General features: G+C 38.5%; 1 protein-coding gene across 1 annotated transcript in view; it reads right to left on the bottom strand.

Moving 5' to 3' along the window:
* LOC144818033 (sodium channel protein 1 brain-like) overlaps positions 1-19,845 on the bottom strand; it is a 488,227-nt gene extending 468,382 nt beyond the window's left edge. Inside the window, exons 1-2 of the mRNA XM_078675065.1 lie at positions 19,748-19,845; positions 19,589-19,649 (exon numbers count right to left, since the gene is read on the bottom strand). Coding sequence (XP_078531191.1) covers positions 19,589-19,591 — 3 coding nt within the window. The 5' untranslated portion in view covers positions 19,592-19,649; positions 19,748-19,845. The remainder of the gene's footprint in view (positions 1-19,588; positions 19,650-19,747) is intronic.
* Between the last annotated feature and the right edge of the window lie 5,214 nt (positions 19,846-25,059).

Raw genomic sequence — 25,059 nt, 5'->3', positions numbered from 1 at the left:
TGAGAGGTATGCTCTAATTACTAATGCCAACTATATCAACAGTTTTGCCCAGTAAAATCAGAAACCTATACTGCTGATCGGCTTGTGTCAGTATCAATAAGGCAGGGAGAGGGCCTACCTTTAATCATACATTGGATGACCCCTTTTGATTTACGGGTATTAAGGTGTGCGAGGAGCAGTTAGTTTCTTTTGGACTAACCTTGGAGGCAGGGAGCCACTGTGTAGTATGAGGAGACAGAAAACTTTACTTTTCATGCTGCTCATATGACACCTGGGGGCAATTGGGGAGTCCCTCTTACAGTGGCCTAATGAGTCACAGCTGAAACTGAAGGAGTTCCCTCGCTTGACCCCTCCCTTGACTGACTCTCAGTCCTCATGTACTCACTCCAATCTGCTAGAAAGATTTCAACTGGACAAATATTAATCCAGTTCAGATAAGTTAAGTTTATTATTTCTTTCTCTCCTGGGTTGCTAAACAATGATTAGCTACTGCAACTAATTCTGACAAGCCTTTACTTACATACATTTTACTCAACTGTTCCTGCGCCTTGGAGTTAGGAAAATGTACTTCACAGATCCATGATCATCATTATTGAAAGGGTCTTACTTCCTTGAACTGCTGGCTTTGCTCTAATGTGCCCAGCAGCCTCAAAGGAGGCAATAACCACGATCTCGATTGCTTTGAAGAAAAGTTAATCTGCATGGCATTTTACAAAATATGAAAATAACTTACCATGTGTTACCCTGAATGATCTCAAATTACCCTATCCTGCTCAATACATACACACCCCACTAGAGATCTAACTGCTGTTGCCAAAGGACTGGTTTAAGAAGAAGATTAAATATCGATGTGAACTCGAGTCTCTGTAATAAAAATCCAATGTCAGTGAAAGGACCTAATTAATTAATGATAAATGTGAACAATATTGCAGACATGGCTAGGAGCTCTGCTTTTACAGGAACAGCTTTTTCACTTAAATGTAATGGTTGGCAGTCATTGATGGAACCTGGTTTAGTGGAGCCCTTGCATCAACCTCTTGCTGGTCTCACATCCAGATGAAAACCTGGAGTTATTTGGATAAAATCACTCTGCAACTTGATGCCTCATTGCTTCACCAGAAGAATTGCCAATACTGTTCTCTTCACTCAATTATTTTCTAATCCACATTTGATTAGACATACACTGCATGTGAATGTGAGAATTATACTTCACTTTGAATTAATCATTTACTTTATTTACTTCATATACATTTGTTGGTTACATTTCACCAAATTTGCCTCATAAACATCTACAACACAGAACACATTACTTTAAAAAACACATCAATTTTGTACATATTCACAAATACTCATTCTTCACAATCATTCACACATTCTACCATTTGAAATCCACAAACACCCAAACACTCATATATACATTTGAAAATACATTACAATTTTATACAAAAGCCATAGAAAAAAGAATTGATCTTATTTTCTTCAATTTGGAGCTATAAATTGTTTTTAGATTCGAGAATCTTATGGCTCAACAATAGACTGGTCTACGCGTTTCGAATATCTGTTTTGGGAGTTCTCATCAGGACCCAGAGCTTAAATGAGGACAAACTAGACAAATCCTAGCTGTCGCTTGACAAGTGATCCAACACGATCACCCTCGGCTAGTATGTCCGCTCTTTAATTCGCAAACTTGTTTTGTTGAAAGGTGGTCTATTTCCGCAAATATAGATGTTCGGAAGGACCTCCAAATGGTCCTCCAGAAGAAGCCAAAGTACTTCGACTCTGCATAGCAGTGCACAAACAAGCCCACACGCAGAGTGGTTTGGCTTTGGCTTCTTCCGGAGGACCATTTGGAGGTCCTTCCGAACATCTACATTTGCGGAAATAGACCATTGTTCAGTTTTCTAGTGGTCAGTGGTTTTTGCCTTACTGTTGGGAGCCCGAACCCAGTGGTGTTTATTGGTCAGTGCTTCACCAGCATTGTCAATTAATATTTCTCTATGTCTAACACCTGGTCTTAAGGACCCTGACTGACTGTGGATGATCCTCAAGGCACCGTTTTGGATAGTAAAAACAAGTTATTTGCAATCAATGTTGGTCTACTATGAAAAGACCTACGTAAACCTTCTGCAAAAGTGAAAAATGATCAATCAGGATCTTACAAACAACATCCTCAAATTACAGATTAAAGAGGGTATAGCAGAAATTGCATTTTTCATATTTCATGCTGAAAACAGAGAGAGATGTCCTAGACACAACACTTCGAAATAGTTCTAACAACAAGGGGTCCTCCCAAAGGTGCATAACAAGGCCACAGTCCCACTATCCCCATTTGAGGCTTACACATTCCCCATCAGTGCCTGACTCATCATTTAAATCTACCACAATCACATTCTACAACGGGCCAGCCAATAAGACCCTTGGTGGTATCAAGACTACACATCTGTGATTTTCTGAGAGTTCACCCAAGGAGTACAGCAGCAACAGTGGTCACTTGTGGGCGTCAATCAGATTATTTAAGTGCACCGAACATTCAAGCAGTTTCCCTTTCTTTTCCTACCATTTTTCTACAGCTGGAGGGTGGCTGCTTCTGGCATGTGGAACATTATCGGAGAGATATGTATGCACAAATTCATCAATAGGGCCCTACATCTGCAAAACTCAAAATGATCTGGAATCATTGATTAAAGTAAAGATATGTATGGACCCACAAGAATTATAGCACATAATTTGTGGTTGACCACTGTGTGCAGTGCAAATGGTAGTGGCCTTTCTTCACTTCAGAATATTCTGACAGCTAAGTAACATAGAAGCTGTGGCTTCTTTTTCCAGTCAGTTCTCAATGAAGAATATGAAGAGCATCAAGCCATGGAGCAGCTCTTGTCCTGTTGTTCCTGACACTACTGCACGTTCTGTATAGATTATTCAAAGTCCTACTGGTGGCAATTTCCAAAACAATGTAACTGCTTTCAGGTTTGAAATGAACAATATCAGCCTGACTTGTTGTGGTTCATGATGAGGGTGTCATCCCGAACTTGTCCTGCTCTGGTGGGGGGGTCAATAATTGTAACCATTGATTGATTGATTAACTTGGTGTTTTGTAGACCGTATGATTATCCCAAAGGGTGTCCAGACGATACATGGAAGGAAACACAAAGAAAAAAACGGCTATGCTAAATAAACCCACGTGTTTTTCAGTTTTTATAGAATACTACAAAAAAACATTATTGGTGGGGCTTTAAAGAGAGAGTTTTTCAAGTTTGGAATGTCCTTCTACTCTGCGCTTACTGATCTTGTGGTCTAAGAAAGATTATCTGTTGTCATAGGCAGCATGCTAAGATATAACTCTTAAGTTTCTGTTAAATGTAGGCAGGGCAGATGCCATGTAAGGTTTGATGACAAAAACAAATGGCCTTCAAGGCAATGCGCTTATTTAGTAGGAGCTACTGGAGATTTTTCTGAGAAGAGGAAACAGAGTAGGGACAAGGGAGGCAGAAGAGGAGGAGGATTCACATATTCTGGATTATCTGAGGCTGACTGATGAGGTAAAGAGGTAGGTCCAGATAGAAAGAATTCCCATAGTCCACACAACAAAGAATTAGGGGTGGGCTTAACTCACTTAATTTTCTGTAGCAGTTTTATGCAAATTTATGCGAGATTCTCTGAAATTACGCGATAAGAGTAATTTAGCTCTATTTTCTTAGAGCAAAAATTCCCCCTCATATCAAAAATGAGCCAGAGGATACATTGTGCGCTAAGAAATAGAGCTAAAGGAACAGAGGGGCATATTACCAAGGGTGGCGATAGGCAATTATCGCTGGTTTAGCGGCCATTTTTGGCCGCTAAGCGGCGATAATTCTATCGCTCTATTAGCAAGCTGTCGCTAACTGATGTTAGCGACAGCTTTTAGGCGATAGCGAGCGGTTTGGGGCCCGCTTTGCATGTCAGCGATATTTATCACTAATGACATGCAAAGTGGGCGTACCCAACCTGTTAGCGACTGAAAGCAGTCGCTAATGTTGCTATCGCCTATTAGCAAGGCAGGCATAGCGATGGAAATATTCCCGCTATCGCCAAAAACCAACGCCTGCTCAGACCAGTTCTTAGCCATGTTATCCAATGGGAGGTGGATAACATGGCTAAGAGCATTTCGTCGCTAATGAGTGAATATCGCTGTATTCTCAGCAATATTCACACATTTCGCCGCTATCGCTGGATATTTTAGCACAATGGAGAAAAACATTGCTAATAGCATGTTTTCTCCGCTAACATATCCAGCGATAGGCAGCGATAAAAGAAATTGTCGCTAAGCCTATTTAGTGATAATTATCGCTACTTGTTGGTAATATGCCCCAGAGTACAAATAGCATCGCAATTTTTCCCCATCTTAATCCTGGCATTTAGCGCTATTTTATTAGTGCAAAATGCACCCTTGCATCTAAAATGGACGCGAGAAAACATTTTACACCAAAAAATCATGTGAAATGCACAACAGTATGAACAGCAGTGCATGTCGCTGCTCACATTTACTTGAGACGTTGTTTCTTTAGGGGTGTAATTGCGTAATCATTGCTAATTCCACTCTAAAGAACACAGCAGATATATAAAAATTACTCAGATTACACAGGCATTAATAAAATTACTCCAAGAATGCTCTTTCTGACAGTCAGAAGATAAAATACAAATTCAATAAAACGAGGAGGAGGTCCTCGTTTGACTTCTACAGATGAAGACAAGCCTCAGTCAAAAAGAAATCCCAGATTTTTGACGGATTAGGGAGGGAACCCAGACTCAAAGGCCACCACTCTAGTGACCATATAAACATTGGACCTCCCACAATAAGTTTCTTAATTTGTTTCAGAGTTAAGTTTAAGATAGGTTGTTATCCATTCACTTGGTGGCTACAGACAAACTGAGCAGAGGTCATGTTGAGAGAAAACAGTCACCATCTAGTCATAGTCTAGCTCAGTGGCATTTGCATATGATATTGTTGAATTACACAGGACTGGATAATTTGACCAAGGCTGTCATGTAGATATTGAATAGAGTAGGGCTAAGAGAAGAACCCTGTGGCAGTCCACAGGATACAGTGTGAAATGCAGAACGAAATGTGAGAGTTGAACTGCTTGAAATGATGAGTAACACATGCAGAAAGTTAGACCAGAGCTTTTATTTGTATGCACCAAGCTTTGTGATGGGCCAGAAAATTGGAATGAAGCACCATATCAGAAGCCAAGGACAGATAAAGGAGGATCAAGGCAGCACAACTAGTCTGTGTACCACCATGCTGAGCTCGTCTGCAGCAAAGAGTAATGCAAATTTGATGCAAAGAATGGGCTAAAACTCTGATTCGGCAAGGTCCTGAACAGACAGTACATTGACATGGAATGCATAGCAGGTATTGATATGCTTTTCAAGAGCTTTACAAAGAAACGGAGGCGTGACATAGGACACATATTTGCAGAGAATATAGGAGGTCGGAAGTTGTCTTATATAACAATGACACACCCAGGGCTTTTTTCAACCATCTGTGACAATGGCCCCAGACATGTCTAAGTTACACATATTTGATATGACAAGACTGACTGAAGATGCAGTTCTAAGAATCACAGAAAGAGTATTTGTCAAGTGGGTCTCAAAAGCATAAGTTTTGGCTACAGTAAGCAAAGGGAAATCAATTAATAGTTTGCTTGGCTGCCTGAAGCATGAGCTTTTCACTTTTGAAGAGGTGCAGGTCAAAGGTTGAATAAATTAACATGTTATTAAATTTGACTTTATCATGGAGAAAAGAGATAGGGATTAACAACGGATAGAGGAATCACTGCAGAATATTCAGAAGCGACATTCAAGCAGCTTCCCCCTCCTTTCCTACTATTTCTCGCAGCCTTCGGATGTGTCTTGTGTTGCATGCTAATGGTATATGTTACATGCAGAACATGCTTGAATACGAGCATATGTACATGTGACATTAGAGAATGTGCCTGATTCACAAACGTTACTTTGTAGTAAGATTTGTAGTTCAAAGGTAGTCCTAAAACCTTCTACAAAGTGCTATGCACGAACTGCACTTTTGCATTCATTTACTCTTTTGTAGTATGTCTAGCACTAAACATGGCCAACTAGTAGTACTGCCACATCCTCCAATAAAAATAACAGAGTTTGCGAATTAAAATAAAATCCAATAGGGAATAATGCTAAATGATATTACATTATTTAAAATATTTAATAATACAATATTTAATAACCTATTTTTAATGTAAAACACAATGTAACATTCAATTGTATTAAAAATAATTGTGTTCATTTTGATTAATTGTATATGTCACTTTTAATAATTATGAATTACATTAAAAATATTTTTTTCTTCAGGTGGGAATCTATTTTTTAAGTTAAACTTTAGAAAAAAATGTAAGCTTTAATTCCAAATTATTTTAATAGTGCTGTAGCATTTTTTCCGTTTTGGTGTACATTTAAATTTACATTAGTATTTAACATAAAAGTATGTTTAATATTTACTTTTGAGTGAAGTAATTTCGAATATTTCCCTACACTTTACCATGCCACTAGGTTTCTTTAAACAATTGCGAGGTTACTTAAAACCATTGCAATAAAAGTTGTACGAGATAAATATACATTCACATAATAAGATAAAGTTGATCATTCTAATAATAAAATCTTTACAGTTCAATTAAAAAAATGTTGAATGATAAAAGACGAGTAAAAGTCACAGCTTTGAGGCTGGAAGTGCTATTATACAGGTGAGCTGTTTTTCAGGTGAGATAGGGTCACTTAAAAAGAGAAAATAATTGTAAATTAATCTCCGGCACGTTTCAGTCATTAGTTTTCTTCAAGGGTATTTGGATCGAAAGTCAACAAGACTGCCCCTGGTAATGCCTTGGTAACAATATTTTATTCGTCAAAGATGATATGGCCGTTGAATAATAACTTATATCGGTTGCACTGAACCAATGTGATGTGGCAAGCATCAATAAAAACCGTTCACTTTCACGAATGGGATCCACGCTACGTCTGGGGAAGTGGCCCAAAGTAAACCAAATCTGTTCGAGCATACGCACCCTCAGCCTTTGGTTTGCTGCAAACCTTTTTCAGACGTAAGCAAGGCTTTTGGCATCTCACAGGGCAATGTTTGATCTATAGTGGTGTGAAAAGAGCTGCACTACCGATTTGAGGGATGGAAACTCAGGAACCAGAAATACGCACACTTTACTGCAAACACCTGGAGAATGGACAAGAGGCAATTGCACACACGATCTGCGCATTGATGACAATGCTGGGTCCTAATCATAACGATGTATGCAGCCGGTGGATGGCAAACGAAGTCAGCTACTTCACAGATAAAACGTCACTGGCGTAATTTTTCCGCAGGTAAGCTCCTTTTTCAGGCAAGCTGAACCACCCATTTCCAGAATGTGAAAGGATGCCTATAGGTTTAACCCTCTTTTAGATATGACTGCAGCCAATAAAAAAATAATGGTGAACATTTAAGACAACGTCATGCGGCTCTGTTCCTCAGAAAAACGACAAAGGTCGACTGAAGGTTTTCTGTTTAGGAGATTACACGAAATATGTATTGTTGAGTGCTTTGTGCAAACCTTGTCACACAGCCCAGTTTTTTTCCCTAGAGATACCAAGAACGGAATGGGCTAATATAGGGGAATATTAGCAAGAACGTGCGATATTTATCGCAAAACGCGCTTAGCGTGTTTGTTTTTATTGCCGCCTATCGCTGGATATTTTAGCTGAGATAACATGCTATTAGCAACGTTTATCTCCACTGTGATAAACTATCCAGCGATAGCGGCGAAATGCCTGAATATCGCTGTAAATCCAGCAATATTCACGCATTAACGCGATGGTGGCCTGAAAATCTTCCTCCCATTGAGGATACAGGTAAGTCAGGTTTTCAGCAGGTGTTAAATACTAGCGATAATCGCGCTAAGCGCAGCTTTTTTTATCGCTTTGCCTGCGTTGCTAATAGGAGGAAGTTGTGTTACCGACTGTTTTCAGTCGCTTCTAGTTGGGATCGCCTACCTTGCATGTCATTAGCGATAATCATCGCTGGCATGCGAGGCGATAGGAAAACTGGCCGCTATCGCCAGAAAGCTGTAGCTAACGCCTGTTAGCGACAGCTTGCGGATAGGGCGATAAAAGAAATCGCTGCTTTAGCGGCAAAAAGTGCCGCTAAAGCGGCGTTAAAGCTCTTGCTAATATGCCCCATAGTTCTATCATCTGTTCTGAATCTAATTTGGTACTACATGATTAGAGGATGAGGCCTGCTTGATTAATATGCACACGAGTAATTAGGTGGGCATTGGTAACAGGAAAGTGTGCTGCAGCATAAAGAAGCAGCTGCGTTACCAAAGGAAGGGGCATTTTATCAATGGCCAGCGATAATTATCGCTGGCCGTGCTTAGCGATAATTTTGGTATTTTATTTATTTATTTTTATTTCTATCATTTGTAGAGCGCATGAATCACCCCAAATGGGGGTATCTCTGGGCTGAGAACGTATAGAGGTAAGGCATGCAGTATTTAGAAAAGCAAGGTTTTAAGTTTTTTCCTGAAGCCTAGATAGTTAGTGGAGAGGCGGATATCCAGGGGTAGTTGGTTCCATAGTTCGGGGGCCAGGTAAGGTTTTACTCCCAATCTGGTTTGCTTGATACTGGGGATGACAAGAAGGCCTTTCCCTTCCGAGCGAAGGGTACGCGATGGTGTGTATTTGACCAGTTTATCGGCCAGATATACAGGACCCATCTGGTTTAGGCCTTTGAACGGTAACTAGGCATAATATCGAAATTTAAATATCGATGTGACATAATATCGATGTTTAAATATCGATGGTCAAATATATCGAAATTCCAAATATCGACAACAAAAATATCAAAGTTAGTATGTTTGTTTAAATATCGTAAGTAAAAATATCGAAGACAAAATATCGTTGTGTTAAAATATCGATAATGTGCTAAAATATCGATAATGTGTAGTTTTTAGTAATATGTGTTGTTTTTTGTTAAAAAAAATTTTTTTTTTCAAATATTGTAATAGTTATGTGTATATATAAATATATTTTTTATGTTATTTAAAAAAATCATATATAATTTTAGGAGTGGGATGTTGGGTTTATAGGGGATAAGGGTGGGGAGTGTTTTAAAAATGTATATATTTAAAAATGTAAATTATCAAAAAAAATTAAAAACCAATAATATTGTAAAAATTTTATATAATTAAATTTACTAATTTACTAAATATTTTAGGAGCGGGATGTTGGGTTTTTAGGGGATAAGGGTGGGGAGTGTTTTAAAAAATTATATTGAATTTTAAAAAATTTAAAAAAATGAAAATCATTTTTCAAAAATATAGTAATTTGAATACATTTTGTAATTTTTAAAATGTTTTTTATTAAATTTTAAATTAAAAAAACTAAAAAAAATCAAAATTTAAAATTTAAATTAAATTTGAAAATAATTTACACAAATTTAACTAAAATTTAAATAAAATTGTAACATGTATTTATTGTATGAAGAATTTTTAAAATTTAAAAATATTTCAACTATTATTTGTAAAATGTATTTAATATTTTTAAAAAATTATGATGGAGTTGTCTTGTTCATAGAGGATAAGGAATGAGTTAGTTTGTACAAAATCTATAATGAATACAATTTTGAACAATTTAAAAAAATTTAAATGTAAATTTAAAATGTAATAATTAAAAATAATAAATAGGATACAGTAGTAGTGTATATAGTGTTTAAGGGTTGTTTTTATTTTAGGAAAAAACATATATTATAGGCACCTACCCCAAATTAATGTAGACTGGAGTGGGAATAGTAATTTATATGTAATTAGTGTCCAGCACCTCCCAAAAATTAATGTAAACTGGAGTGGGAATAGTAAATTATGTTTAATTTGTGTCCGGCACCTACCCCAATATAATGTAGACTGGAGTAGGACTAGTAAATTATATGTAATTAGTGTCCAGCACCTACCACAAATTAATGTAGATTGGGGTGGGAATAGTAAATTATATTTAATTAGTGTCCAGCACCTACCCCAAATTAATGTAGACTGGAGTGGGAATGGTAAATTATATTTAATTAGTGTCCAGCACCTACCCCAAAATAATGTAGACTGCAGTGGGAATATTAAATTATATTTAATTAGTGTCCAGCACGTACCCCAAATTAATGTAGACTGGAGTGGGAATAGTAAATTATATTTAATTAGTGTCCAGCACCTACCCCAAATTAATGTAGACTGGAGTGGGAATGGTAAATTATATTTAATTAGTGTCCAGCACCTACCCCAAAATAATGTAGACTGCAGTGGGAATATTAAATTATATTTAATTAGTGTCCAGCACGTACCCCAAATTAATGTAGACTGGAGTGGGAATAGTAAATTATATTTAATTAGTGTCCAGCACCTACCCCAAATTAATGTAGACTGGAGTGGGAATATTAAATTATATTTAATTAGTGTTCAGCACCTACCCCAAATTAATGTAGACTGGAGTGGGAATAGTAATTTATATTTAATTAGTGTCCAGCACCTACCCCAAATTAATGTAGATTTGAGTGGGAATAGGAATTTCTAAGTAATTAGTGTCTAGCATTTACCCCAATTAATGTAGATTGGAATGGAACTAGAACATTATTTATGAGAATTAAAACATTTCATACAATTTGTGTGTTGTTGGAAAATTTTATTTTTTTATTAACATCACAAAAAATAAACATTAAACATTAGTATGACATTTTTATTTAATACAAATATATTTATTCATATATTTGTTAAAATATTTTATGTTTCATTTTCCATTTTCAATTGGTTTTGAAATATTACTTTTTTCTAAAAAGAAAACATGTTTAATATAGATATAAGTATTGTTAGAATAAAAAAAAAAATACTAAGGGTTCCATTAGGATGTCGGGCGGATTTCCTCCGCCAGGCTGGAGGTAGCCACTGCCAGCCTGGTGGAGGAAATCCACCCGACATCCACAGCCCAATTCCCCCCCGCCATATTAGTATGGCGGGGGGGACCGTGGCGGTGAGAAACACCGCCCGCATGTTTTCCGCCTCGGTCGCCTTGCGGCCGGGCGGAAAACTGTTAGACACCGCCCGCCATATTACAATGGGCTTTCACCAATGTATTTCCGTGGCGGAATGCGAAGACTCCCTGCGGGGGCCCGTTGCGGGCCCCCTGGTAGTCCCTGGCTTGGGGGGTTGCACATGGGGGTACCTATGGTACCCCCCCGCATTTCAAAGTGCAACATGGCAGGCACCGCGCGGTGCCTGTCATGTTGCGCTTTGAAAAGCACAACGTGCACTTTTAACAATGCGGCGGGCGAAGATTTCTGCTCGGCATACAGGATGCGCCCGCCTTTGTGGCGAGCGCATCCTAATGCCCTGATCGGGACCCCCACCCTTATGGCGGGCGGTCCCGGGTCCCGATATGATGGCGGGCGGACTTATCATAATGGGTCCCTATGTTTGCAAAAAATATATACAATGTATATATTGAAATACATGTTGTACATAATAGTTTTCTCTTAATATTAATATAAAAATATTAATATTAATTTTTTAAACAATATTTTTAAATGAAGAAAATATTGTATTACAGCTTTATTTATATACATTTTGAAAAACCTTTTTGAAACATTTTTAAACACAATTTCAAGATTTTTACAATTATAATAATAAATATTATGTATTTTATAATATTTATTTTTATAATTTTACAAAATATGTACATTGTGTTAAGTATTTTAATACAAGTAAAAAAAGACAATTGTTTTAACATAGTATTTATTTTTTATTTTGTAAAGGAATAATTTGTTTACATTAATTAATAAGTTTGTCATTTCTATCTTTTTATTTAGTTTTGGGTCATTTATTTTGTAACCGCTTTAGGTCGTTTTGTGTCATTTGGATGAAGTTGAGCTCGCGGTTGGGAAACACTTCACGTCGCTGAAGGTAAGGTTTGTTTTATATCTTTCAAGTGTGTTTTAAACTAATTTAGAGAGTAGTTTGGTACTATTTAGTGTTGTTAGATGTAAGTTTGTTGTATTAGGCGTTTTGATATGTTGTATTTGCGTGTGATGAATTTACGTACTTTTTAGCGTTGTATAGGCTTAAAGTTTAATAAGTGAAATTTTATGTTAGTATTACTTTTAGTAGGACTTTATGTGTTATTTTATGTGGGTGGGAATGTATGTTTTATGTATTTCTGTTGCAGGAGTTTGTGATGTCGGAAGGAAGAGTTTTTTTTTTAAAGAAGTGTTTGTTAGTTTTATCAGCTAATGTTTTTTATACACTTCTTTAAATTTTTCGGTTTTCCTGGAGCGTATTCTATATTTTTCAGGTTTTTTATGGTATTTCGAATGACCTTCGTAGAATGGATTTATCTGTTGTGGGACAGTTGTATTTTTTCATTTTTTTTTGGGCAACTTTTTTTCGAAACTGGATTGTTTTGGTGGAAATGGATTCTACAGCTTTTGGGATATGCTTGGTAAGTGTTTTAAATGTTATTTATTGTGGGTGGGTAATGCTTTTATGAATATTGTTTTGTTTTATTTATTTCAAAGATTATTAATGTGTGTATATATATTTTTTTAAATATAATATAAAATGCACACCTTAATTATTTTCGAGATAAAATATATGATTGGTATTATATTGTATTTTTTTATATTTTTAAAGGAATTATTTGTTGCTTAGAGTACTTTAGAGTAGTGTTTTGGCTATTATATTGAGGTATTCTATGCCTTTTGTGCTAGGGTAGAGCTTTACTTGTTGCTCTAGGTATTTGTGCATTTGCTTGTTTTTTTCTGATGTTTTTGGAGTTAGTTCAGTAATGGATTGGTCCATTCTGAATTCTTGATAACTTTGCTCTTTCTGGAGGCATTTAATACATTTTTCTAATGTTGGTTTAGTTCTGCCTGTTGATTGGAGGAAGGCATTGTGCCAACCTTCAACAGCGTTGTTTGTTTTAGATTCTCCATTTAAGGTGTTTCTGTAAACGTTCCACCAGGGTATTAAGAATTTTGGATTTCTCCTGTGGCCAGATCTATGGAGCCTACCTACTCAAGTATCCTCAAAGTAGTCTAAGAGGGGACTTAATTTTGCTTCATTTTGTTTGTAAAATGTGCTGTCTATTAAAATGCTGTAGTGTTCGGCCACATCTGTTTCAGGAACGTAAGCTAGTGCTGTCAGTTTTTTTTTATTTGATATGCAAAAGATGAATTTGTTGCATATTCTATGCTTAGGGTTGTCTTTTGTAAATGCCTCCAAAGACACTGATTAAAGTGATAATAGCAGCCTTGGATACAGGTATGGGTGTGTATTTTTAAAATACTTGAGAGCATTGCTTGTTCAAAATCCAGTATGATTTTTTCTGGGGAATAGTCATTAGTTTTTGTTTAATAATTCCATAAATGTTGAATTAGTTTTATTTGGAAGCAGTGCATAATGTAGAGGTATGTTACAGTTTTGATATAAGCCATGTATTGTGTAGAGTTGGTAAAAAGGTTTGGGACAGATGTTAAAAGTTCCATCCATCATCCAATATTGGCATTGTTGGAGTTTGATTAGGTTTATGGATGTACCAAAAATTATTAGTCTTTTCTCGTTGTTTTCGTTGTTGTAAATAATAAAAGGTCTTTTGTTTAAAGTTATAGTTTGGTCAGGAGTTAAATTTATATTGCTATATGTTTTAGGAGGTGGAGTGGTAGTGGTAGTTGTTCTTTTGGTACGTGATATTGTTCTTTTGAAGGAAACTATATTAGGCATTTGGGTAGTGGCTGTTTTAGGTATTTGGGGAATTTGTTATTTTAAGATTATGCTTGTTGGTTTTTGGGAACCTGTACTTGCTTCTTTAATGTTTTTCTAATGCTGTTATGACTTCTATTTCGGTTATATTTGGTGGGTGGTTGTGTTCCCTGGTAAAAAGGACAGTTGCTTCTCTAGTTGTTGCCCTTCCATAACATTTGTTGGAGTAATATTTGCAACATTTCCAATTAACTTTCCTCCCAAATTGTTTCTCTTGGGTATAAGTGTAACCCATGTAGCAGAGTAATAGTTTTCCTTTTTGGCTGGTTACAAATTCTGCTCCTTCTGTCATTTTGTTGTTTGTTAATCTATAAGAAATATATTTTATAGTTAATTAAAGTATAGATATATGTATTTTAAGGTGAAATTAAAAACATTTATATTGTGCATGCTTACCTTTGTTGAAATTCAGTCTGTGATTTTGATGTTCTTTACTTTTTACTTGTCGTCTGTATTTTCAGTTTTTTCTTTACCTGAAAAAAGAATGCATTTATTTGTGTTAATTGTTCAGGTATATTTTTTGGGTTTCTGTTACAGTTTTTGTTATAGGTTTTATCTTAGACTTATTTTAGCTTTTTGAAAAGACTTTGGATATACTTACTTTGTTAGTTGTATCTTGGTTTTCTGAATTCTGTTCTTTGATATTTGTTGGTAGGGTATGTTCTAGTGGTGCTAGAAAATAAAAAGTAGATATGTATTAGTTATTAAATCATGTTTGTAATTTTTAGCAATGTAGCAGTTAGTTTTAGTGACATCATTTTATTTACTTACTTTTTATTAAATGTTTTTTATGTTGAGTTTTGATGTTCTTGTAGGTGTAGTCGAATGTATCTAATCTTCAGTTGTGGCCTGTATTTTCTTTTTTTTCTTTATCTGTAAAAAAACACATTTATTTCTGTTAAATTTTTAGATACATCGTTTAGGTAGCAGTTACGTTTTATGCTCTAGGTTTTATTTTTAACTTATTTAATGTTTTTATACAAATCTATGGACATGCTTACTTTGTTAGTTGTATCTTGGTTTTCTCAGTGTTGTTCTCTGTTCTTTATTAGTAGAGTATTCTGTAGTGGTAGGAGATAATATACAATAGATATGTATGAGTTAGTTATTCTTGTTTGTTATTTTTAACATTTTAGCAGTTACTTTAATTAAGTTTATTTTAGCTACTTACTTTTAATCCTCTGATTTGTAGGTTGAATCTTGATGTTCTTGTAGGTGTAGTTGAATGTATCCACAGTATTTTCTCCTGTCTTTCTTTTTGTTAGGTAGTTTGTTTGTAGGATTTAATTGTTTATATAGTGGTTTGGAGTTAGTAATTAGTTTGCTATTGGTTAATTTATGTTAGCAGTGTTTTTATTGGTTCGTTTGTATTTTTGAAAAACAGTTTGTGTATTTATTTTCCATATAAGGCAAACGCTAATTAATGTTTTGCAGAGATAATTTTATATAATGTGTTGAAATACTTTTATTTAAATTTCAATTGAATTTATTATATTTTAATTGTGAAATGTAATTATATTTTTAGTTTGTTATGAGATGTGTATTTTAGTGTGAATTGTATTTTTAAATGTTAAAAAGTGTTATAGAATATTAATACATTTTTTCGATATTTCTAAAATTACTATATTATTTTGTCGATAATTTTACTCTCAATATTTTTTACTTAGTGTTTATATTTTTTAGTAGTCGATAATTAAATATTGTGATATATATGTTGTCGATATTAGTGATATCGAGGTTTATGTAGCTTGATATTTAATGTCCGATATTTTTGTATGTTTTTAGTTATGTATAGGATGTCGATATTATTGATGTCGATATATTTGTGTCAATTTTTTGTACTACGATATTGTGTCTTTCGATATGTCATAGATTCCTTTGAACACTATGCAGCAGATTTTGAAATTGATTCTTTTGCGTATGGGTAGTCAGTGGAGTTTACATAGTAGGGGAAGTGAGGAGGCACAGTAGGGTGCACTGGTTACCAAGCGGGCTGCTGTGTTCTGCACCACCTGAAGACTATGCAAGGCAGATTCCTTAGCAGAGATCAGCTAAGCAGTGCTGAAATCCAGGTGGCTAAGTACTAGGGCATGAATCAGGGATTCGCATGTTGAAGAAGGGAGGAAATGGAAGACCTTACGGAGCAGGCTGAGGGCATGAAAGCAAACTCCTTTTGTTGCCGCTATGTGCTCATCCAAATTCAATTTGTTGTCTATTAGGACCCCTAGACTTTTAACTACTGGCTTAGGAGATGATGCCTGGCCTAGTTCCTCTGGTCAACAGCTTGGGGACCAGCTGGTGACTGCGTCTTTGAAGAACATTATTTCTGTTTTTCCTGCGTTTAGCTGCAAGAAATTGCTGCTCATCCAAGATGTTATAGCTTTCATGCCTTCTGCGAATATGTTTTGGATGCTGGAGGTGTCTTTATTGTAAGAAAGAAGGAGTTGTGTGTCGTTTGCGTAGGAAATCTGGGTAAACCCGATGTTCCTAAGGAGTGCTTCAAGAGGGGCAACAAACACATTGAAAAGGGAGGGGCTAAGACAGGAGCCCTGGGGTACCCCTTTAGTTACTAAGGTGGTCTAGGATTGGAAGGGTTCGAGGTTCACCGTTTCAGTTCTGCCTTTGAGAAAGTCCCTCAACCAGTCTAAAGCTGTGTTCTGAATGCCATAGAGTGCATTCTATCCAGCAGAATCTGGTGTGAGATAGTATCGAATGCGGCGGACAAGTTGAACAGTATGAGAATTACTGCTCGGCCGGTGTCCGTCTGCTTTCGAATGTCATCTGTTACATTAACCAGGGCTAATTCAGTGCTGTGCCTGGGATGAAATCCTGACTGAGAATGATCAAGGCAGTTGGAGGATTTGATAAATGCAGATAGATGTGTGTTAATGTGCTTTTCCAACAGTTTACTGTATTGGGGGAGTAGTGAGATGAAGTTGGTTATGACGTTAGGAGGCAGTTTAAGGTTTTTCCTGATAGGCATAATCTGAGTAGCTTTCCATTCTTTAGGGAGTTTACATTCTTTAATTGAGCTGTTGAGAATGGAACAGATAGGCTCGACCAGTTCAGCTGCAAGTTTTTTAGCAGTTTTAGCCGGAATTAGGTCCTTGGGAGAGCCCGATTTGGCAGATTTTAATAAGGATTCTGTGTCCTGAATAGTGAGCAGAGGAAATTCTTTTAAAGTGAGCAGTCTGGGTGGGTGGTAAGGGGCATAATCAATCATCAGGTTGTGACTGGAGTTGGTGTTAAAAGTAGTTATATTGTTGTAGATGTCCTCAATTTTTTGTGAAAAATGATCAGTTATGTTGTCGCATAGGTTGTCGCATAGTAATTGGGTTGGTTCCTCATCAGGATTGCAGGCTTTGGGGTTAATAAGGGTGTTGAGAATGTGAAAAATAGTTTTAGATGTGTTATCCGATTGCTCAAGTTGGGTGGCTATGTGATTTTTCCGAGTGGATTTAAAATTTTTATGGTATGTATCTAAGGCCGATTTGAACTTTCCCTTGTCCATGGGGTCTTTGGTTCTGCGCCATTGGCGTTCAAGCTTTTTGCTTTTACTTTTTTCTGATCGAAGATCCGACGAATACCCGTGGGTCTAGATGCGGGTGGAGGCCACGGTAGATTTTTTCTCAGGGATCAGGGCATCTATGGTGGATTTGATAGTGTCTTGGAAAGCCGTCAGGCATTTATCAACTGTGTCAAAAGATGACAGACAGAGAGGGATAAATGCATCATGAAAAAGAGTTGCTGTTAATTTGTGCCACCGTCTGTAGGTACGAGTTACTGGAACTTTTTTAACTATGTTCCTGAGGGCCAACAAGGTCAAATGAGATTATCGAACCATGTGAAAGAATTAGTAGATTTATAGACTGTATCAGATGAAATGGAGAGGTCCAGAGTATGGCCTGCGATGTGTGTGGGAGCATCGTTCCTTTTAGTGAGGCCTAGGGCTGACATTTCCCTCAGAAAAAAGCAGCCTCTGAGTCTAAGGGGTTTACACTGAGGAAATCGAAGTCACCCAGAAGAAGAGATTTATTGGAGGAAATCACATGATCAGGGAGCAATCATGTCCAGAAGATGTGAAATGGAATTGGGGAGACACCCGGGGGGGGCGGTAGACGAGGGTTTCCTTCCAGCTCAGCTGTGAGTGGAGGTCTAAATGAAATATGAGAATTTCTATTATGTCACTACTATATTGGTCCAAAATTGTGGCTTTTATTGGGTCTTTGTATATAACAGCAGTCCCACCGCTCGCCTTGTGTGGCCTGTCGAGTTTCAGAATACGGTAGCCATCTGGTAGGGCGGTAGCGATGGCTAGGGTGAAGGATGGTTTTAACCATGTTTCCGTCAGGAATCCAATATCTGGAAGGGATGAAGAGAGTAACTCCCAGATATTGATGGTATGATTGGGGAGTGAGAAAACATTGGCCAGGAAGCAGTCCCAGCTGGCTTTGATTGTGTTGTGGCTGTAAGCATGGTGGGATCATCGGATAATGGTGGTATATTTGAAAAACACAATGAATACACGTTAGAGGGGCTTCAATAGTAGGAGGAAATTGGTAAGTACATGGGTAGGTTCCTTTGCCAGAGATAGGAGAGGGGGTGAGATCCCTAATAAGTAGCAGCTCCTGCCTAGAGTAGATAGCGCTCACCTTGGGTTCATTGGCCTGACCAGGGGAGAAACCGGTACGGTTCTTGGCTCCTGGCGACGGTCTAGCGCTGACGGGCGCATACGAACTTGCCTTAGGCGTGTCAGCCAGGGCATGGGAATTTCAAGTTCCCAGCAGAGACCAGCTGACCTCGTTCCTGCACATCACTTCCGGTGGCATGACACTCCCTCCACACAAGTGGAACATTCCGTGGTGGAACGGGGAGGCGCCCTTACATGAGGCGCAGTAGAGAAAAGTACAGTAAGTTTTATTAAAAGCGAGTTTACAATCTGTGACTTCTTTTAAAAATGCATGTGCAGTCTGTGATTAAAAAAAATGCAGAGGCAATAGAATCAAACAGAGCAATCTGGCAATAGCTAGCGTGCGAGCAACAGAGGGGGAGAGTCAAAGTGGAGCCTTTCAACAGCGTTCGCCTTATCAACACTGATAGTTAACCTCTAGCGCGTCTGCTGCGTGTCGACCAGGTACATGTAAGAGGGGTCCCAGAACTAAATGTGTCTAAGAAAAACTGAAAAAACTTGAATATACATATACAAAACAATTCCACAGCTTAAGAGGTACACTGTTATTTATTCACAATGTCCTGTGATGTACAATTCATCATCCATAAATTACATGAATTCAAACGCATTTGTGCCCCAAGTAGGACGTGAAGGAAAGGTAAAAGGAGGTGTGCAGAAGTACGTGCAAAAGATTCAAGGAAGCGTTAATAGGTAAATAAGTGCTTAGTCGTGAGATCAAGTTTCTCAAATACCGTTGTACACTGACGGCATTACAGAGCCAGAGAACACAATAAATGTACAGTAAAATATTTAAACATGACCACGCTTAAGGGCCTAGTCGGTTATTCTTTAGAATTGGCGCAAGCTGGTGTGGGGGTAAAGTTGTCAACGTTTCGACCCCGTAAACAAAGCTAGGTGCCCTTGGACCCTAGGAAGGGGTCTTCATCAGGACTGGGGTTGTATTGAGGGGCAAGGGAACCTACGGAAATGTGGTGAACATAGTCGTTAAAACAGGAACGTGAATTACTGGGTTAAAAAACACAAAATGAATAAAGGCGAAAGTTTGTACCATGGACTTCAAAGGATAAGTATGGGCCAGCCGGCTCCAAAACCACGAGATCCGGAAATATCTGGGAAAACAAATATGGGCTCATGAGCTCCAAAATGCCAGCAAAAATGCGGTTAAACTAGAGAAGCCAGAAACAGACATGAAGCCGTTTACACTCACGTGGATTAGTGCGAGTCAAATCCAGCATACATTATTCCAGATCACCGCCGCCACGAGGGTCAGCGTAAACACACTGCCGAGTGAATCAGCAGAATTCTACAAAACAAGGACACGGAGGGAATAGCGTTAGCTGAAGAGCATCTAGGAGGCGCTCGGGTCTTAATGCAGACAGAATTTTGGGTGGGGCTGGGCATACCTTCGAGCTCGGACGAGCTTGGTTCCGGGAAACCTCTTGACGGGGAAGTCATCCGAGAGGTATGCGGGCAGCGTTTTAAGACGGAGCAGCACGTTGAGCGCGTGCACGCTGTCTCACGCAGGAAGTGTAGACAGCCACAGTAAAAAGACTGTGCACTCAGTGTTAGTCAATAATATTCAGGGAGGGACAGTAAAAGAAATATGTATTGTATCAATGTAAAAACATCCCCAACATGTTTGTAAATGACACGATTCTTTTACAGAGGGCCGGTAAACATATGGCATTGTGTTCATTGCAAGTCGCGCACCTCTCGAGCATGAGGGTGACGGCAGACTGGAGGGTAATAATACTTAAAAAGCACACAACACACTGAATTATGGAAAGCCAAACATATTTAGCATAAGCGCCGATCCAATAACAGGGTCAATGAAATGGAAGTAATTCAAAATAAATGAAAAAGCCTAAACATAATGGGTAATGCAAGAAAGTCATTCAAATGTTCAACAAACAATCAATCAGTGAATTAAACAGAGACACGTACCTCTCAAGCATGAGGGTAAAAGCGTCTCATATATGACATAGTCGGAAGAGAAATGTAAACTGATGTATTTATAGGGTCAAAAGAACAAAAATGGAAACAGTGTGTGAAGCTGTTAGCTGACCTGTGGATTTAAAGAAGGGGATAACCTCAGATAGGGCCCTGATCTATCAGCATATTGTAGCTAATTGTGCATGGCTACTGTCCAGTTCGTTTAAACCGCTGTTAATGGAGTCCAGAATTGTCATCCACTTGGATTCACGGATGTTTAGTATCATGTTCATGTTGCCTCCCCGTGCTCCTAGGGATACTTTCTCCAGTACAATCCATTCGAAATCCTCAGGTGCATGCCTTTGACTCGTGAAATGTTCAATAAGGGGTGTCCCGAGTACAGTACAACGTATCCTGCTGCAATGTTGCATTATCCTAACTTTAATTTTCTGTTGGGTCTGCCCAACATACACCAGGCCGCAGGGACATCTTATCAGGTAGATTACGTTTGCAGTATTACAGTTCGTTCCTTTTTGGAACCACCAGAACCGGAACCAACAACAATTCTTACCCTATGGAATCTACCGCCCATTTTGGGCCACCACAGATGTGGAACATGTAAAGTGTGTGCAAATACAATTCAGACTAAAGAGTTCATACACAACCATCACAAAGTCACTCTTAAGTCCTTCACAAACTGTAATACTGTGGAATTGTTATGTATATGTATATTCAAGTTTTTTTAGTTTTTCTTAGACACATTTAGTTCTGGGACCCCTTTACATGTACCAGTTCGAACCCAGGACCCAGTGACTCCCAAGGGTCTACCCTTATTTCTGTAAAGCGCGTCGACCAGGGCATGGGAATTTCAAGTTCCCAGCAGAGACCAGCTGACCTGGTCACTGCCTGTCACTTCCAGTGGCGTGAAACTCCCTCCACACAAGCAGAACTTTCCGTGGTAGAACGGGGAGGCGCTCTTACATGAGGCACAGTAGAGCAAAGTACAGTAAGTTTTATTAAAAGCGAGTGTGCAATCTGTGACTTCTTTTAAAAATGCATGTGCAGTCTATGATTGAAAAAAAATGCAGAGGCAATAGCATCAAACAGAGCGGTCTCTATAGCGCACAGAGCAATCTGGTAATAGCGAGCATGTGAGCATCAGAGGGGGAGAGTCAATGTGGAGCCTTTCACCAGTATTCGCCTTATCAACACTGATAGCTAACCTCGAGCGCGTCCGCGTCGCAGGCTTTCTCTGGAAATCATCGTCCTGGTAGCGCGTTATTAACAACGCGTTTCTTCAGGGCGATAAAAATTCCAGAGATAGTGAGGTTATCGCCATTTTGCAGGGAACAGCGCTGGTTTTCCAGCGATGTTCTTTGCAAAACCGCGATAACCTTGCTGAGGGTCGTATCAGCATAATCCACCCCAATGTTAGGGATAGGTAATTCTGCATTTTAGCAGACGTTTTCTCCAAAAACTAACATGTGCTAAAATGCTGGGGCAGCCTTGTAAATATTGCTATGTGAACATGAGCGATATTTGCAAGGCAGTCCATCCGGGGTACGCCCAGTGATGCTCACTTTGCATCTCATTAGAGATGCAAAGGGAGGCGTTGGGAAAAAGGGTGCTAACCTGCGATTATTCATCTTAGCACCCTCTTGTAAATAGGGTGATAGTTTTATCTCTGCCAAAAAAGCGGAGATAAAGCCCTTGTTAATATGTCCCGAACTTCTTAATTTGCATGATGCCTTCGGTTGTTTGCCTGTGCAGCTCAAACTGTGAAGTTTCTTTTAATTTGTTGTGCTATCCCTATGGGGGTTCTGTGTTTATTTAAAAGGCAGCGTGAGGATTGCTCAGCATTTATTTTAGCCACGCATGTGTGTGTTTGTTTAATTGAAAGCACTGCTGGGTAAGTGCTCTCACGTGGCTTGTGTGAGAGTTGCCCAAAACACTTTACCTTTGTGTTCTGTGCAGCATTCACTATTCTAGTGCATTTTCCATCTTGGGCGAAAGAATAGACACAGCTCAATGTGTTTCCGTTAAATAAGGTGGCAATGGTTGTACAGGTAATTTTGCTGACTGTCAATCCTATTTCAGGCAGTGTAAGTTCCAGGCTTGTTTTTGACATGCGCGCAGAAGCAATGGAAGTTAAACTTGCTGATCCTGAGTCGCATTATGAACATGTTTCACTTTGGTGAACAGGCTCAGAACAGGTCCAAGCACCTGTTTGCTCAAATTGTGCTATCTGCAACACTTAGTAGGGCACAAAGTAGCACCTGCCTCTTCATGTTTCTGGGCTGCCCTATCACAATCTCATGCAGTTCATCATAGATAGAGAGGGCCTGAAGAACCGAAAGAGATACCTACACTAGTTTGTGTGTTACTGGGTGTGTGGACCTGTTATCAAGGTATCATAAATTGGAAAAGGGATATGTGAGGCGCAAAACCCAAAATAATTGAGGGTATGTGTCCAAAAATTCTATGGTACCTCGTAGGGGTAATGAGAAGTCTACCCAACCAAAACTGCTGACAACCTGGACAAAACAGGACTAACGTGAAGGAGAGGAGGGTACCTTTTCATCAGGGAAGTGGATAGGGCAGGAATATTGGGACCTGGCAACTTTGGGCTGGGTCATCAAGAATCTGGCGAAAAGGTCATCTTATGTGTGACCAATAGGATGCATTGCATGCCCTTAACCTCTTTGCTGTGGAGTACCACATAATTTACTCTGGCCCAGGCGTCAGGAAACTATGACTGGCCACCGTGAGAGGAGGTTGTTGACTTTTCCAATATTTTGTGATCGTGTGCTACAGGATGATATGAGCTAGGTCATAAAATTGTGTGGTGGCCATCTTTAGTTTTTTAGAGCCTTTGTAGATACCCACAAAGCCCCCCAAGGCAAGTGTGTGAGTGACACTCTTTTTACACTTCCCCAAGTATGACAATAAACAGAAACAGTTCCAAATCATGTGTGGGATCTGCCACCGCCGAGTCCCTTCTGGGGCATCTGTGAGAGATTCCAGGGAAAATTCTGTGGAGACACTTGATGGAAAAGTAAGCCCTCTGTAGAACATGGAATTGGATAAGTATATACAGATATCAAAGGAAATCTTTCGAAGATAATCCAGAGCCCTTGCTCACTCTTTGTCATGAAGCACCCTATTGAATTCTTTCTCCAAGGACTCTCTCAGCAAAAGGAGGAGATTTTGGAACTAGATGACTGAGGCCCTGGTAAACCATTGTATATGTTAGCGGCCTCTCCCATGTCTGAAGGTTGTGAAACAGTTGTTGAGTGATAGGTTCGGGTACCCCACTGTCCCTGAAGGGCACGACTAATAGCTGTATAGGAGAAGAACTGGGCTTTATGGAAGTCAAGGTGCAGATATAGCGTTAGAAAATCATGTAAATGGCCATCCTGAAATAGGTCACCGCGGGTAGAAATGATGGAGAAAGATTTCATAAATAGGAAAAAAAAGTTTCACAAGCATCAATACGATTACCAACAGGGGAGAGTATGCACACTTGCCAAACAATTCAACAATATTACAACTGGGACCTCAAAAGAACCAGACGACACTAGGTTTTCCACAGAACCCAGATGGATCTAGACTCACCAGTTAGCGACAATCATGCTACTACTTCTAAAACATTAATGGATTTCTTAGAGGAAGTCAGGTTTTTACTCATTATTTATAAGGAATATAAACACCATGGATGCAAAAACATGCCCAGATACATCACAAGCAAAAGGAAACAAATCAACTCCCTCATGAGCAACAACATGAGGCAGAAGGGGAATGGAACAAGAGAACACCTCCAGCAACTAACAATCAATGTATCTAATACAACACTGACAAATCACCTGACAGAGGTACTAGACCAGAGATTACCTTTTTGCCCAAAAGCTTTTTGGGACCTTGTCAAAACTTAAGTTGAGCTTTTCAAATGTATACATAAACTCAAACTTACCTCAATTTTCAATGAGAAACTACCACAAACAATGAAGGAACACAATTTGAACTTTGGATCTACTACCATGGAAGATTTGGTAGATATACATCTAATCACCTAACACTCAGTAGATTCCGCTTTGACATTGCACAATTAGCACAAGAAATGGGGATTGGCAAATTCTTAACTATGATCTACACCATTCGAAAAAAATCAACCCTCACTCCTCAGTGGTCACTTGGCAACACAATAGATCTATTCCACATTGCAGTTACTCATGACCTGAATATTCGGTTTGTCACTTACAATAAAAAAGCAGATTTCTACCTAGGGATTTAGGTCAAAGGGAAAAGACTGCTCCCAGACAATAAAGTTGTGATTATCAAAGACGCAGTACAGGAGGCAACATAGTCCTCCTCCATACAGAAAACTATGAACAACAAGCACTATGACTAATTTCAGACAAAAACTGCTATGAGAAACCTCCTAACACTCCAACCAAAGAAATACAAATACATTTGAAACCCAAACTAGATGAGTAGTATACCACGAGCTACTAACATGGGAAAAATGCCATCTCCATATTGATCACCCTCTCATGGAAACTTTATACTTATTACCAAAAATCCACAAAA

This window comes from Lissotriton helveticus, chromosome 2_1, assembly GCF_964261635.1.
Source record: "Lissotriton helveticus chromosome 2_1, aLisHel1.1, whole genome shotgun sequence".
In the NCBI taxonomy this organism is placed as follows: domain Eukaryota; kingdom Metazoa; phylum Chordata; class Amphibia; order Caudata; family Salamandridae; genus Lissotriton; species Lissotriton helveticus.
This window is presented reverse-complemented; position numbering and strand designations above follow the sequence as displayed.